This window comes from Zonotrichia leucophrys, chromosome 2 (genome assembly GCF_028769735.1).
Source record: "Zonotrichia leucophrys gambelii isolate GWCS_2022_RI chromosome 2, RI_Zleu_2.0, whole genome shotgun sequence".
NCBI classification, from domain to species: Eukaryota; Metazoa; Chordata; class Aves; order Passeriformes; family Passerellidae; genus Zonotrichia; species Zonotrichia leucophrys.
In genome coordinates this window covers 20,392,268-20,406,182 of record NC_088171.1, presented here as the reverse complement: position 1 = coordinate 20,406,182, position 13,915 = coordinate 20,392,268, and the positions used below count along the sequence as shown (strand labels likewise).

The following is a 13,915-nucleotide window of genomic DNA, read 5'->3' as shown; positions in this document are numbered from 1 at the left end:
TTCCTCCTCAATCTGTCCTCTGCTAGACATCCATGCTGTGTTCTATTATAGGTGCATCCCAACACCACACCACAGAAGCTGATGTGGAACCTCAAAATCTGAAAGTCAAAAGATCTCCATGATTTTGTGTATTACCTAAACAACTGAGATACTCCTTTGCTTTGTTTATTTTACTGCTTTGACTTCAAAACAAAACCCAGGGGTTAAGAAGAAATTAAATCTTGGTCTATTCAACGAACAAATATTCTCCATAGATATTTCAGAACTTTGGGTATCTCAGTCTGAAGGAAAATTAGTCAAGTCTGTACTTGTTACTCCAAAATTTGGTTCATAGTAAATAAACATGCAAGTCTTGATTGTATAAGATAGAAATACAGAAGCAGTAATTCTTGTTTCTTCACTGAAGAAGATAATTCAGAGAAGCAAAGCAAAGCAGAGAAGAATGCAAAGCAAAAAGAAAATGATTTGTGCTAGTTTGGAATTAAATCAGTGGAAAGCTGATTAGTGTCACAGCTGGTGCTGAGTTCCAGCTGTGTGTGCCATGAGAGCACAGTGTTTAATCTTTAGCTTCCTACTTTTAACTGGTGAAAACCCATAGAAGTTTGTTAACTGGGGAAGGTCAGAGAGAAAAAGTAAAAATCTCAGAAATTTCATTCTTTTAATGAAATTTATGCATGATCTATAAAATTGATTGTTGTGCTAGTAACTCCAACCGATCTGTACTATAATAATAGTACAGATTGAAAGTGGGGATTTATTCTTTTAGATTTTAGATGTATATTTTTTTTCTTTGGTGCAGATCAAATCTACCTCCTCATTTTAGAAAACTTCAGTTTAGGAAGTACTGACACTTTCCATTTTGTGTCCCATAGCAATTTTATTCATTTAAGTGCAAAACAAAACACTTAACACTATTTAAGCATAGAACAAAAGTGTTCTGGGTTCTGAATTCAGGAATTCATATGGGAAAGTTTTCTTTTGTGATAAAGATTATTTGTCAAAATGTATCTTGCAGAGATTAAGGATAAAGCCCTAAAGGAGGCCAGGACAAAAAAAAACCAACTAAACAAAAAAACATTGGTCAAGTCCCTACTAAAAACACAGTTTCTACCATAGAAATGCTTTTCTTCATGACTTAAGAATTCATGCAGACAGAATGTCCTGTAGAGTTCACATAGCAGATAGGTTGTACAACATTATGATAATACTGTTTTATACGTACTAATGAAGTGGATTTTGTTACTTGCTGCATTTAACAAAAATTCTGGAGCTGTTTTCCAGTTAAAAATGTTCTACTTGGCTGGCTCTCTTCTTGCTGACAGTTTTAGTGGAGGGTATATTACCTCACCTATTTAGTCTTTTATTTCCCTGACTACAATACTAAGGTTGTAAACCAAACATATTAACACCAGTGGGATGTATACATTAGTTTTTGACAGACCAACATCCTTTTCATCTGATTGAAATGCTAATAGCAATGAATAAAAAAAAAATTTTCAGTTTTCTGTAGTGTACCAAAATGTACATCTTGTAGTTTTGGTAAGTGTTAAATACCTATGAAATATCAAAAATTTTATACTTTCGAAGTGGCTGTGATATCATTATACCTTCTATTGGTTTAGTTTGCACCTGGAAAATTAAATATAGATGAAAATTGGATATTTTTATGTTCATATCTTTACTGTTTTTAGTGCCTTCATGTGGTCTTTATATTCTTTACCTCAGCACCAATAACTTGGTGTTATTGTCCTTAACTGCAAAATTTTCAGCCATTAGGTCTGTTGCTACGACTGTTCCCTCTATAATGTGTTAAAATAATGTGTAAAGAAATTGATTCCATAATTTTGAAACTAGTTTCTGAATGAGAGTTAATTATGTTTGCTGATACCTTTTTTATGGGTTTTCTTTGGGATTTTGCAGTATACACTCTCAACATTGTGAGTGAATATGCACTCCTTCACAAATATTGCATGGGAAAAATTAGTTTCTGTACCATCTGTGCTCTGTATTTGTTTACTTATTTAGCATCTCAGTAGTAAAGTTGCATGTCTTTGAAGATGAAAGCTTGGAGAGGTCACACAGATGCAAGTTTGTATCCTACAGTATGAATCAATTTTTCTGCTAGTTTTTGAACAGAGAGAAAAAAAATACAGCTGATTATAGCAACTATGTTACTTGTCATTTCAGCCATTAAAGATTGTTCCAATGGTTCCTTGTTATGTGCTTCAACTAATCAATGCGTACCACTCTCCCAGCGTTGTGATGGAATTGTAGACTGCATTGATTCCAGCCTCGATGAGTCTGGCTGCTCAGGTATTTAGTTTTGCATTAAAATATCATTTGAAACAAAGAAAGTATAGTTATTTCCTACTGAATGCTTTGGCAGTCCTCAAACTTGACTGAGGTTCCTCTGCTAAAACTGTGTCAAATTATATTAGGCATGAATTTTCCTGATGAAAGTATGACAGATATGAAAGTGAGAAAAATATTTACAATATGCTTAAAATCTTAACATCTTCATAAGAGGTGTTTCTTACCATATAAACACATTGCTCAAAAAAACCCAACCCTTTGTAGGATACTTTTAAGACTTCCCTTGATTTAGCCAGTTGAGTTAACCCATATTGTTGAGTAAAAGGCTTGCTTATTTGTGGGTTTTTTGTTTTTTTTTTTTTTTTTGAGTGTATTACAAATCCAGGTTGGAAAATAAACTAAATAGCATTTGTTTTAACACAGTGCATTTGAAAAAATATTCAGGATTGATTTTTAGTAGTTAAATGGTGGAGAAAAATAAGTAGAGGACAATAATACACATTCAAGGTGAATTAGATTTTTATTAACAAAATCTAATAAGTACATAGATGATGGTGATATAAATAATTTATTCTAGATTCAAAATGTCCCCTTCAATTACAGAAAGGTACTGCAGCTCTTCCCCAAGACAGATATAAACTCTTGACCAGTTCTGTGCAGACAGCACTCTGCCAGCTTTGTTCAAGTTGCATTAGCTGAGAATTTAACTCTCTTTTTTAATAATTTTTATGATTTTTGTGATAAAATTCACAACACATATGCATATGATATAATTCATTATAAAATATTAAATGTCTATTTAAAAACGAGAGTTTTTACAAATACTTATTGGTAGGAGGCATCCACAAGTTTCTTTAGGAGTGAAATTTGACCACAAGTATTGTGTTCACTATCTCTCATAGTATCATGAAATGGTTTGGGTTGGAAGGGACCTTAAAGATCACAAATTTGCATTCCCCTGACTTGGGCAGGGACACCTTCACAAGCCCAGGTTGCTCATGTGAGAGAAGGAATCATACTTCAACATTAAAAACTTCAACATAAAAAATCAAACTTTAAAATCTTCCACTATTTTTTCCAGAAAGCAGACCTTTTAAGTAAGTAATGCACTTTTCAAAATTTAATCCTGACACTGGAGGTGTCTACACTGAATAGCACTGTTATATGGTGCAATAAAAATTTCATTTTGCATATATTCAAAATTCTTTAGGTCTAATTTGGATATTACGTGTTCTTTTCATACTGAAGAAGATTTTTCTTGTTTTGATTTTGAGTTTTTTCTTGCTAAAGCAATGTAAAACTAACCTTCAGTAAAACTAAATGTGATGATATGGAAATCCAAGTTAAGGGACATCAAGAGGTTTTAAAAGAATATCACTAAGTACTTAAACACCTTTTGTCTTTTAAAGCCTGATTTCCCTCGTTCTTATGAGAATGTGATTCTAAGTGTTAAAATTCTGAATACCTTTAATAAAAGGGTTGGTCATAAAGGAGTGTCTGTTCACCAGCCCTATATAAAACCCATTACTAATAATGTAGACAGGTACTAATTAAATATTAGATCAATTCTTTTGGGTCTTACTTTATATATTCCCGTTGTTTGAAAATCAAGTAAGTGGCAAAAATTCTATTTCTGGAGTCAGATGAAAATCTCATTTGAGAAAAATTTGAAGCTTGTTCAAGTGCAGCTCAGCATTTCAGTAAGCTCAAGACCACTCCATTGCTTGTAATATTCTTATGACTTCACATTTGTATTACCAAGTCCATATCTAAAAAAAAAAGAAGTTTTGGAAGTGCTAAGCTCTCAAAAGGACAGGTCTGAATATTTTGACATTTTGAAAATCAGATAATGACAAATGTAATAAAAAAGAGGGGGAAATCACAATTTTTACCTTTATGTTTGCAGCTTGTCCTGAGGAATACTGCAAAAATGGAGGAAAATGCATCCTCAAAGATGACATTCCATTATGCCAGTAAGTTTCATTGGCAATTGACTTGTGCTTGAGTTTGGAGAAAGCTGCTGTTGAAACAGGTGGTTTGCTCCCCAGGGATTGAAATTGTATTTGGTAGAAGTGTATTTTTAAAAATCTCTGTGTGTCTACACTATTTTTATTTACACTCAGTGAGTTAAACCACATTTTGAGAAGAATGTTATTTATCAGATAGAATTTTCTGTAACTTTTATCTTTCATTTCATGAGATAACCTTTTGGCCTGACTCCCTAAGTTTTCTGTCTCATGTTTCACTGCAACATCTCAAAACATATATTTCTGTGCCTTATTTGCAGCAGGGTGTTGTATACCTTGGATGAGATTTTACAGCAGGCCACATACTCATCTTCATCTTCCTGTTAGGCATTTGGAAAAAAAAGGTTTTTTCCACTTATTCTCCCCCCAAAAAAGGGGTTTAAAATATGCTTTCTTTTTTCTGGAAATACTCTCTGATAAAAAAAATAATGTATGCAATTCTGGTGTAGAATGTACAAGCCATTAGAAAGAGTCTCAGGATATCTGAAGCAACTCATTTACACAAGATATCACTGTTTCCCTTTGGGAAATTAGAGGAGACTTTCTAAGTGCAAAGAAAGTGATGGTATGTGTTATCGTGCTTTTGTCCTTCACATGCTTCAGCGGAGCTTGCCAGAGTTTGCCAAATTACTAAAGAAGTAACTGTTTTATCACAGTAGCTACCTTAGTCAAGATTAGATACTAAGCTTTGTCTCCTGGTTGCCAGGAGATGCGCATTAATAAGCCTGCTTTGTCTTTCAACACATGTTTATTCTTGATTGGATGAAGAAATGTAATATATAACATAGAAAATATGGGGACATTCATATAGGGTATTCAGATTTTGGTTTTAGAAAAAACTGTTAACTACCTGCAGATTTCCCCCAAAAATGTCCACTATAATAGAACAGAGAATAGTCTCTTGCCAGAGAATCCAAGAATCTTGGAATTTCAAGGTGGTGCTTCAAATCTTGGAATTATCAAGGTGGTGCTTCAAAAATTTTTTGAACACATAGAGAGAAAGGGAACAAAAAATCATAGGTTAAGATTGCAGAATGAAAAGTCAGCAGAAAATAAAGGCATTTGCAATAGGAGGTTTGTAATTTGTAGATTAAATCATTGATCAAAAATAAAATTGCTTGTAGGGACAAAGGGCCGGGGGAGTAATTGAGATTTTAAGTCTACAACAGAATTATGAGAATTGAATTTCTGTTCAGACTTGCAAGAGAAAGTAACCCAAACTAGCAAATATTTTTTACCCACAGAAAGAAAAGACAGTTGGAATAAAAGCAGTAAATAAAACTAGTAAGTAGGGTAGTTTACCTCAGCATTCAGTAAGAAACATATTTAATTCTGATGTAATGCACAGGCAACCAGAGCAAAGGCATGGGAAAAAAAATTCCTTAACTGGGAGGTTGACATAACTTCAAAAGCTGTACTTGCTTGTGTTGGGGAAATTGGTCATCTGTACACAAGAATGCCAGAACACCAGGGCATGTTGCAATAAGCTTTCTGAAAACTGCCTGTAGGGGAAGTGGCTGGAGAACTACAAATGACAAGAGTCTGATATCAATACCTTTCAAGGCTTTATAATATTTTTAAGGAATTATATATATATAAGGGGAGTTAATCATTACTAAAATAAACTTCTGCTTGACTTTTTGAAATTCCACATCAAGACCATAAAAATACCAAAAAGCACCCCAAAAATACACCAAAAATAATTAAAAATGTAAAGGTATATCAGTTTTCAATACCCAGGGGAAAACAATGAAACACCAAAAACAAAAACAAACAAACAACCCCCTAAGACTCCAAAACAACTGAACAAAAATAGAAATTATTATAATGAAAAAAAAAGCTATTTTTTTACCTTTTAGCTCTCAGTTCTTACTGTAAGTTTCCTGAAAAATAAATTATAAATTTAGCTAGAAATATCTTCCTCCCTTGACAGCAACTGTTTTTCTAGACTGCAGGATAGGTCAGAAGAAAAAGCAGAGTGTGTAAGAGTGCAGAAAGCCTGTTCCACAGCAAAGAGACTCTTGAAAAGAACAGAGTCCAGATACTGCCCTGCCACAGAAGTGACAGAGTCTTCCTCAACACCCAGAGGCAATTGTGTGGGGATCAAAGTGCTCTTAGAAGTCCCTGGGTTTGACTAATACTATTCAGTGACACAGCGGAAAAGGAGAAAATTTGTTGCATACTCTTTCCTCACTATTTTATCCAGCAAAATGGATTCTGATCTTCCCCCAAGTGAGATGATTGTGCTGTATTTTGTATAAAACAAAACCCTAGTCTGGAGTTTAAAAGTAATTCTCAGGCCTCCCTGAGAATGTTGGTTTAACAAAAAATTGGAGTGCACAGCTCTCAAAGCTTCATTTGTTCCGTCAAGTTCCTATAAGAATTGAAATTGCTGCTCATTTTAGGTTAGTTTGAGGTACACTGATAGAAAGGAATAGACTTTCTGGAAAACATTTTTTCTGGTGATAACAGCTGAGTTTTTCTGTGGATTTAATGCAGTGGGGTTGAAGTAGTTGTCTGTACATCCTTCTTCCAGTAGTTTAACCTGCAGGAATGGGAACAGTGGATTTGCAGTAGCTACTTAGGCAAAAGAAAGCCCTAGCATCTGAACTATTTGAAGAGACTGAAAGCAGACAGTAGATTTTTTACATTTAGTGCTTCTCCAGTTCCTTTGATGCTGTATGTTTTTACATGTGTGAGCTTGTGTAGCTCAGATATATATATAAAGTTAATATTTAGGGCACTACCCTGTCTTTCAAGAAGATGTAACTAAGAGGGATCAGTAGCAGTGGAAGGCGAGCTCTGACATCCCTTTGTGAATAGATGTCTGTAGGCCTGGTGAAGACAAAAGCAGTGGTTACAAGTCTAGATAAAATTTCAGTATATATTGGAGTGGGTAAGAAAGCTGATGTATCAGATTGCTGTAATTTTTGTTCATGATACTGAAAACAGCTTCTCTAGGCTGGTGCATAATGACTGCAATAACATCAGTGGGATGCCCAGTGTTTGAGAATGTGACTGCTTAGTTCTGGTGGATGCTCTCGGTGAGAGCATGTGGGTAAATGCAGGGCACTGGTGCTTGGGTGATGGTTCTCTTCCTACTTGAACCAAACACAGCTTGATGGTTGTCCTGCTCCTGCTTGGTATCTGTGTTTTGAGTTAGCTTTGAAAGTCACTTGCACTTGTTTCTGCTATTTGCTCAGGAGAGTAATTGGGGTGCATATTGAACACATTTGTCTTGTACTTTCCATTTCATGGGTATTTTCTTTGTCTGCCAAACTAGATGGAGCTTTAATCTGAAATTCTATGGCCACTCTCATTTGACAAAATGTGACTTTCATTTGACAAAATGTGACTCCTATTTGTCCTGACTGAAGTCTCTTCTGCAGTCTATGTGTAGCCAAGTGGCTGGTGCTGGCAATCAGCTACTATGATTGCACCAGCAAATCACGATAATTTGAGCAATAATGACTGGATGGATTTTTGCAATTTCCATCCTCCGATTTCAAAATCATTCCTTTGATTATATGTATGCTTTCCCCGACTGCTTGTCCAATGTTTCTTTGTGTTTGTTTTATTTTTGCTTTAAAGTGAGACCACAGGCTCCTGGAAACGTGGTAGAGGAATATAGAGGAGAGCAAGCAAGCTGGGAAAAGTGTGTTTCTAACACACTAAAGTGGAAGGGTGAGGCATCAGAGATTGTACTAGTATTGAAAGAGAAATAAAACCACTGAGAACAGAAAAAAAACCCACAAAAAACCACCAAACCAGACTCTTCATACATGCTTTTCATTCTTATCCAAGTAGACAAGAGCGATATTAAACATGCACATTCAATGTGCTAAACTTCACATATAATAAATATTAAATCATCATCAAATCATCAAATGGTTTGAGTTGGAAGGAACCTGTAAAGTTCACCTAATCCAACCCCTCTGCAATGAGTAGTTTCATCTTCAATTAGATCAGGTTGCTCAGAACCCCATCCAACTTGACTGTGAATCTACCACATCTCTGGGCAATATATTTCAGCATTTCACAAAGTTAGTTTCAAAAATTTCTTTCTTATATCTAGTCTGAATCTCCTCTTCTTCACTTTAAAACCAGTATTCCTGGTCCTGTTCTTGCAGGCCCAACTAAAAATAGAATTGTTTAAGTTGGAAAGGACATAATACAATGCTTGACTTTCCCTTTATTTTACACAAATATTTTCAGCATAATATACCAAATTTCAGAGTAGTTACACTGAGTAGTACTAAAGAGCATATGAGAGCACTTTTATTCTTGTCTGAACTGTAAGAAGGTTCTATCCTTTAGCAAAAAGAAAAAGTAATTGCATTCACTTAATTAAACAATCATATTACAGATTAGAACTAAATCTTCATTAAACAGTTTTTAAATTCACTGAAAATGTAACATCTATCTAACTGGGCTGTGGAGATTGAAATTGCAAGGAGTCATTATAAATAGAAAATTAAATATTATTGTCTTTGTAGTTGTGTATCTAAAATGCTGATATGGCCCAAAATACAGAAACAGAATTATTTTGTTTTTTCTTTTATGTGATAAAAGTAAAGAAGATTGCTTTCTCTTTTGTTTCTTTTAGAAAAAGAATTGGTTTCACAGGGTAACCATTCATTCAGAGAAGTGGAATTCTTGTCTATTCTTTTTAGAAGAGCTACAGGTTAATTGGTCCTCTATTTTTTACTTCTTTCCTTCTCATTTTTAAAACAAGCTTATTATTGTAACACTAATTGTTTGTTTTACATTGCAAACAATTTAATCTTGAGTAGTACAGTAGCAAATAGTATTTCACAAAATTCAAAAAAAAAAGGAGTGTTTTTGGTAGTTGAAACATAGTTAAACCATTCTAGTAAGCATGATAAATTTTTGAGGAGCTCTGCAAGTGGCATGCAGCATCACATAATGTCTTAGTAGACGTTTGATACCTTTCCCAGTTAAGTATCATATAAGGCAAAGGAGGTGAATCCTACATCCTCACTGGACAATATTTTTCAGTGACTAACATAAGGTTCTTCTTGGTTTTTCCTAAATATGTTTGACCTTGGATCTACTCTTGCTTGTTCTGCGTTGGATTTTGAGGACTGAGGGTGGTAGTTATCTTTAAAAACTAAAAGTGGGAGGATTGTTTTTATATCACACTGGGTGTCAGGAAAATGGAGTGATAATAGTATTCCAGCCTAAGAAAATAAAATGTTTGGAACCATCTGGAATGTGATTTGATGGAAATATGAAGTTTAACACTGATGATATAGAAACACCAATTCATGAGTAAAGAGAGTTTACAGAAAGAGAAGAGAGCCATTTCCATTTCAGCTACATTTTCTCCCGCTCCTCTCAGAAATTCCCACCTCAGAGGGAGGATTGCTGGCATAGCAGCTACTGATTCACTGCAGATTGTTAATGGCCCAAACAAAGCAAATTGGTACTGATTTCACTTCTTCCCTAAGAATTTTCTTTTAGGTTTACTGAACAAGTGGGACATGGGTAAATTGTTAATGCTAAATTGAGCATATACACATAGTCAGGGAAGTTGTAGTCATGAAAACCAATTGTACTTAGAGGAGCAATGAAATAAGGATGTAGCCATAGATAAAAACAAAAGCCTTAATGAGTACTCAAAAATATAAGAACTGAAAATAAATGTCATGTTAACATTTGGATTTTGGGAAGCAAAGACACATCTACAAACATATATAGCTGGTAAAGAGAAGGGTTTTTTTAATATCTTTCCTTTACCCAAGTCTCATTTGAAAAGTGATGCTGGTGCAAATTAAGTAACAAATTCAGGTTACCTGAGTTGGGTATAATTTGGAATAGGAAGACAAGTTAATATATCTATTCCTCAGAAAAAATTTGACACAGTTTTTCATGAAAGAAAATATACAATATGATGATGGAAATGCATTTTAAATGTTTGCTTACAGAAAACTGTTTCCTAAAGATTTTGCTCAGTCTTGATCCTTTCTTATTTGGAAACTTTTCATGAAATCAAGATGCTTGATACAACAATACCCTTGCCTTTTAGTTTTTCACGTTTCTAACTTCATGGCCTTTTCCAAAGGAAAATCCTAGGGGGATTATGGTGCTGTGCGACAGAAACTCAGCTGCAAAAATCTTAGCATTTGATCTCTTTTGCAATAGTTGGGATGAAACAGCTTTTGCTTCTCATGCTGATTGCCTGCTCACAGGATGTTCAGTGATCATTTCTCAACACAAAAAAAAAGTAAAATCTTTTGAATCCTTCATATATCAGAATTTATAAAATACTATTCCTTCATTTGGAAAAATATATGACAAATTTGTTTAATGAGTTGGGATTTTTTTCATTTAGTTGTACGAAGTGACTTCAAAGTAAATACATTTGGCGAAATATTTTTTATCTAGTGAGAAACTTGCCATTGAGCAGTAATCAATGGCATACACTGGCTATCTTTTGTATTTAGAAGGAGTTTACTTCAAGTGTTGCTCTTCTTCTTCCTCTACAGATAATAGTATGCTCCTGAGGTCAGCTCTTTATCACACTGAAGCCAGCTGCTTCATGCTTTTGCAACTTCTAGAATCGAGGAAAAAAACCCCTGATATTTATCTTAGTTAAACCTAATTGAGTACACAAGGCTGTTTGCCATCTTCTGCAATGAGGCAGGGATATGCCATGAAGTTCTCTTGTGAGTGGTCTGAATCAGGTGATTGCTTAATCCAATGATTTCAGAAAGAATCTTTTTTTGGTTTTCTTATTATAGAACTAAACCAAGGTTGTCCCTGTGTAACTGCTAAAGTTTGACTGCACATAATTGAAAATGAGATGTTAGAGTCAAATAAATAAATACAACAGAATAGACACAAAGGATGGTCTCACAACAGATTTCTGATCATATCTTTTAGAAATCTCTAACATTTGATTCAAATGTAAGTCAGACTTCCTCATTTAACTCTTCAGTTTTGGTCTTTTTTTTACAGAAAAACAAATTTCAAGATATCTTTAAAACTGGAAACAAACTAAGTAGCTTGTAGTCTTTCTGTATTTTCCTGAGGTGAAATATGACTGTGACAAATGAAAAAAGTTTTACTTGAATGACCCATTGATAGAATCAGAAGAGCATTCATAGTGGAAGTGCTTATTTTAAATATGGCCCACAGGCCAGTTTGGAAAACAAACTGTGAACTATGTATTTTCAAATTGCCTCTTCATGATATGTTTGCTGAGTGGGAAGATTTTTACTTGTAAAGAAAATCAGCAAGGAATTTCTGGGACAATTTTAAGTTAAAGAACTTGATGAACACTTTGTACAACCTTTTCTTGCAAAACTTTGGAGTTGAAAGGTGCTAACACAGCTTCGGGAATAAAAGTAACTGCATGTTTTATTAAAAGGTGATTTTCCTACATTATCAATGTCATTGCAACTCTCAAGATCAGAGAGAGAATTATATTTAGTAGCTGAACAAAATAATTGATGTTTTAATTTGAAGATACTATAATCTAATTGAGAAGGGTGTAATTTAGTAGCTACAGTGAAAATTACTTGGACATAATAATGATTAAGCGAAAAAATTTCTCCTCAGAAATCAGCAGTGGTTGGATCAGCAAAGCTAATGTTGCTGAAAGGATTCAACTTTTCTGATAAATATCCCACATTTCTCATTTGATTTTAAATTTGTTCTTTTAAGAGGTTCAAAGCAAAATGAGAAAATTGCAAGGTGTAGGAAACCACAGCTGGATTTTTATTATTACTAAGTGCAATGAATCTTTACCTCAGAATGACTTGTACACAAAACTCTAGACTTTATTACATTTAAAATTCAGGAGATAGGTTTGTCTTCAGTAAGGAAAAGCTTAGGATGTGGGAAGTGTATGTGTAGGAGAGGATGTATTTTGAGTAATGAGAGATTTTTATATGGGAGAATGTTAATTAATGTTGGATATTGGATGTTTGCCAATGTATGGAGGGTCCCCTGAAGGGTTACTCCTACTAATACCAGATGCTCAAGAATAGAAAACATGGATAGAAAACTTTAAATCAAAACAATTTTTGTTCTATTTTGTTCAAAACAGGAAAGAATAGCAGTAGAATAATAAATACTTTTCTAAAGAGAGTAAAAAGGGAACAATTGAGGAAGTATAAACAAGGATTGCAAAGATTCTTGTTCTCCAGCCACTCCTACTTCACATTCATGTAGCTGTCTTTTGTTGACAGAAATTTAAAAACATCTGGGTATATCTATTTGTAGGGACATAAATGGCTCTAAATTTTTGGATTGTATTAAGTCAAACAATAATTTAGAAGTCTGGGTTCAGATAGTCTTAGACTGAGTTACGATCTTTTTTCAAATTCAGTCTTCCTGGATTTAAGTGCAAGTAAGAAGCAATACTTGGAATGAAAACCAGTATTTTCACTCCCTAAGATTACACCTGCATGTGTGCATATCAGACTTTGTTGTCCAGAATGACAATCAGCTCAGTGTTAGAGGCCTCTCTGTAGGAGGCACCTGGAGGCTGCCAGTTGGATACACCCAATCCAATAGAGAATGTGCCATAAAAGCTGTAAGGGACACTTCTGGAAAACAGGTATATCATGAAGCATGTTGACAAGAATTTTAATTGTGACTAAAATGAGCACTCTGATACAGATGGGTCTGGGCTGAGGATGCCAGGAAAGATGGCAATGGTGGAGGTCTGTATTTGAGGATCTGTGCTATTGTGTAAATCGTGTAGAAAAGACATTCATCTTGTATTCTGTACCAGCCACAGCCTGACATTTGGCCTACTCAGTCTGACCCACTGGACACACTGGTGTCACAATGTCATCAAGCTATCTTGCACGTTTGCAATTTTCCCTCTTGTTCAGTCAGTGAGAATTGATGTCTCAGTATTATACCCTTTGTGCGGTTGCTAGGTGGCCAAGGGATTTCCAAAAAGCAGAAAATTCTTCTAAATTAAGAACTTTTGAACTTTTCTTGCCAGCGTTGACTGATCTGGAAAGCTCCATGCACTTTAATTTTCAACACATACAAACACTGAGGATTTTTCCCAATGCTTGGAAGGAGCTTTTCGTGTTTGCTATGGCTCTAATCAGCTACTAGGCTACATCTCTAAGCAGGAAGCAGTAACTATGTGCTGTTCCCACACAGAGACTTGTGTGTCCTTTGGATAAAAAAGTACACACACCTTTAAGCTAAAATAATTTTGTCTGCATCCAGTGCAAAAGTCATATTTTCAATGTACAGAAACATTTTTCATTAAAAGTATGTATTGGATTGTAAGACATAAATGAACTTTGAAATGTCCTCTGGAGTATATCAAGATGATGTAGCTCATGCAAGAATTACACTGTGGATCTCTACACCAGAGTTGCTGCAGGAATAAACGTCTGTGGTGGGCTGACCCTGGCTGGGTGCCAGATGCCCACCCAAGCCACTCTGTCACTCCCTTCCTCAGCTGGACAGGGGAGAAAAAATATAATGAGAAGTTTGTGCATTGAGATAAGGACCAGGAGAGGTCACTGAGCAATTACCATAACAGGCAAACCAGAATTGACTTAGGGAAATTATTTTAA

General features: G+C 34.8%; 1 protein-coding gene across 1 annotated transcript in view; it reads left to right on the top strand.

Moving 5' to 3' along the window:
* MALRD1 (MAM and LDL receptor class A domain containing 1) overlaps window positions 1-13,915 on the top strand; it is a 232,953-nt gene that overhangs the window by 184,520 nt on the left and 34,518 nt on the right. Inside the window, exons 34-35 of the mRNA XM_064703173.1 lie at window positions 2,188-2,313; window positions 4,220-4,286. Of these exons, the coding sequence (XP_064559243.1) occupies window positions 2,188-2,313; window positions 4,220-4,286 (193 nt within the window). The remainder of the gene's footprint in view (window positions 1-2,187; window positions 2,314-4,219; window positions 4,287-13,915) is intronic.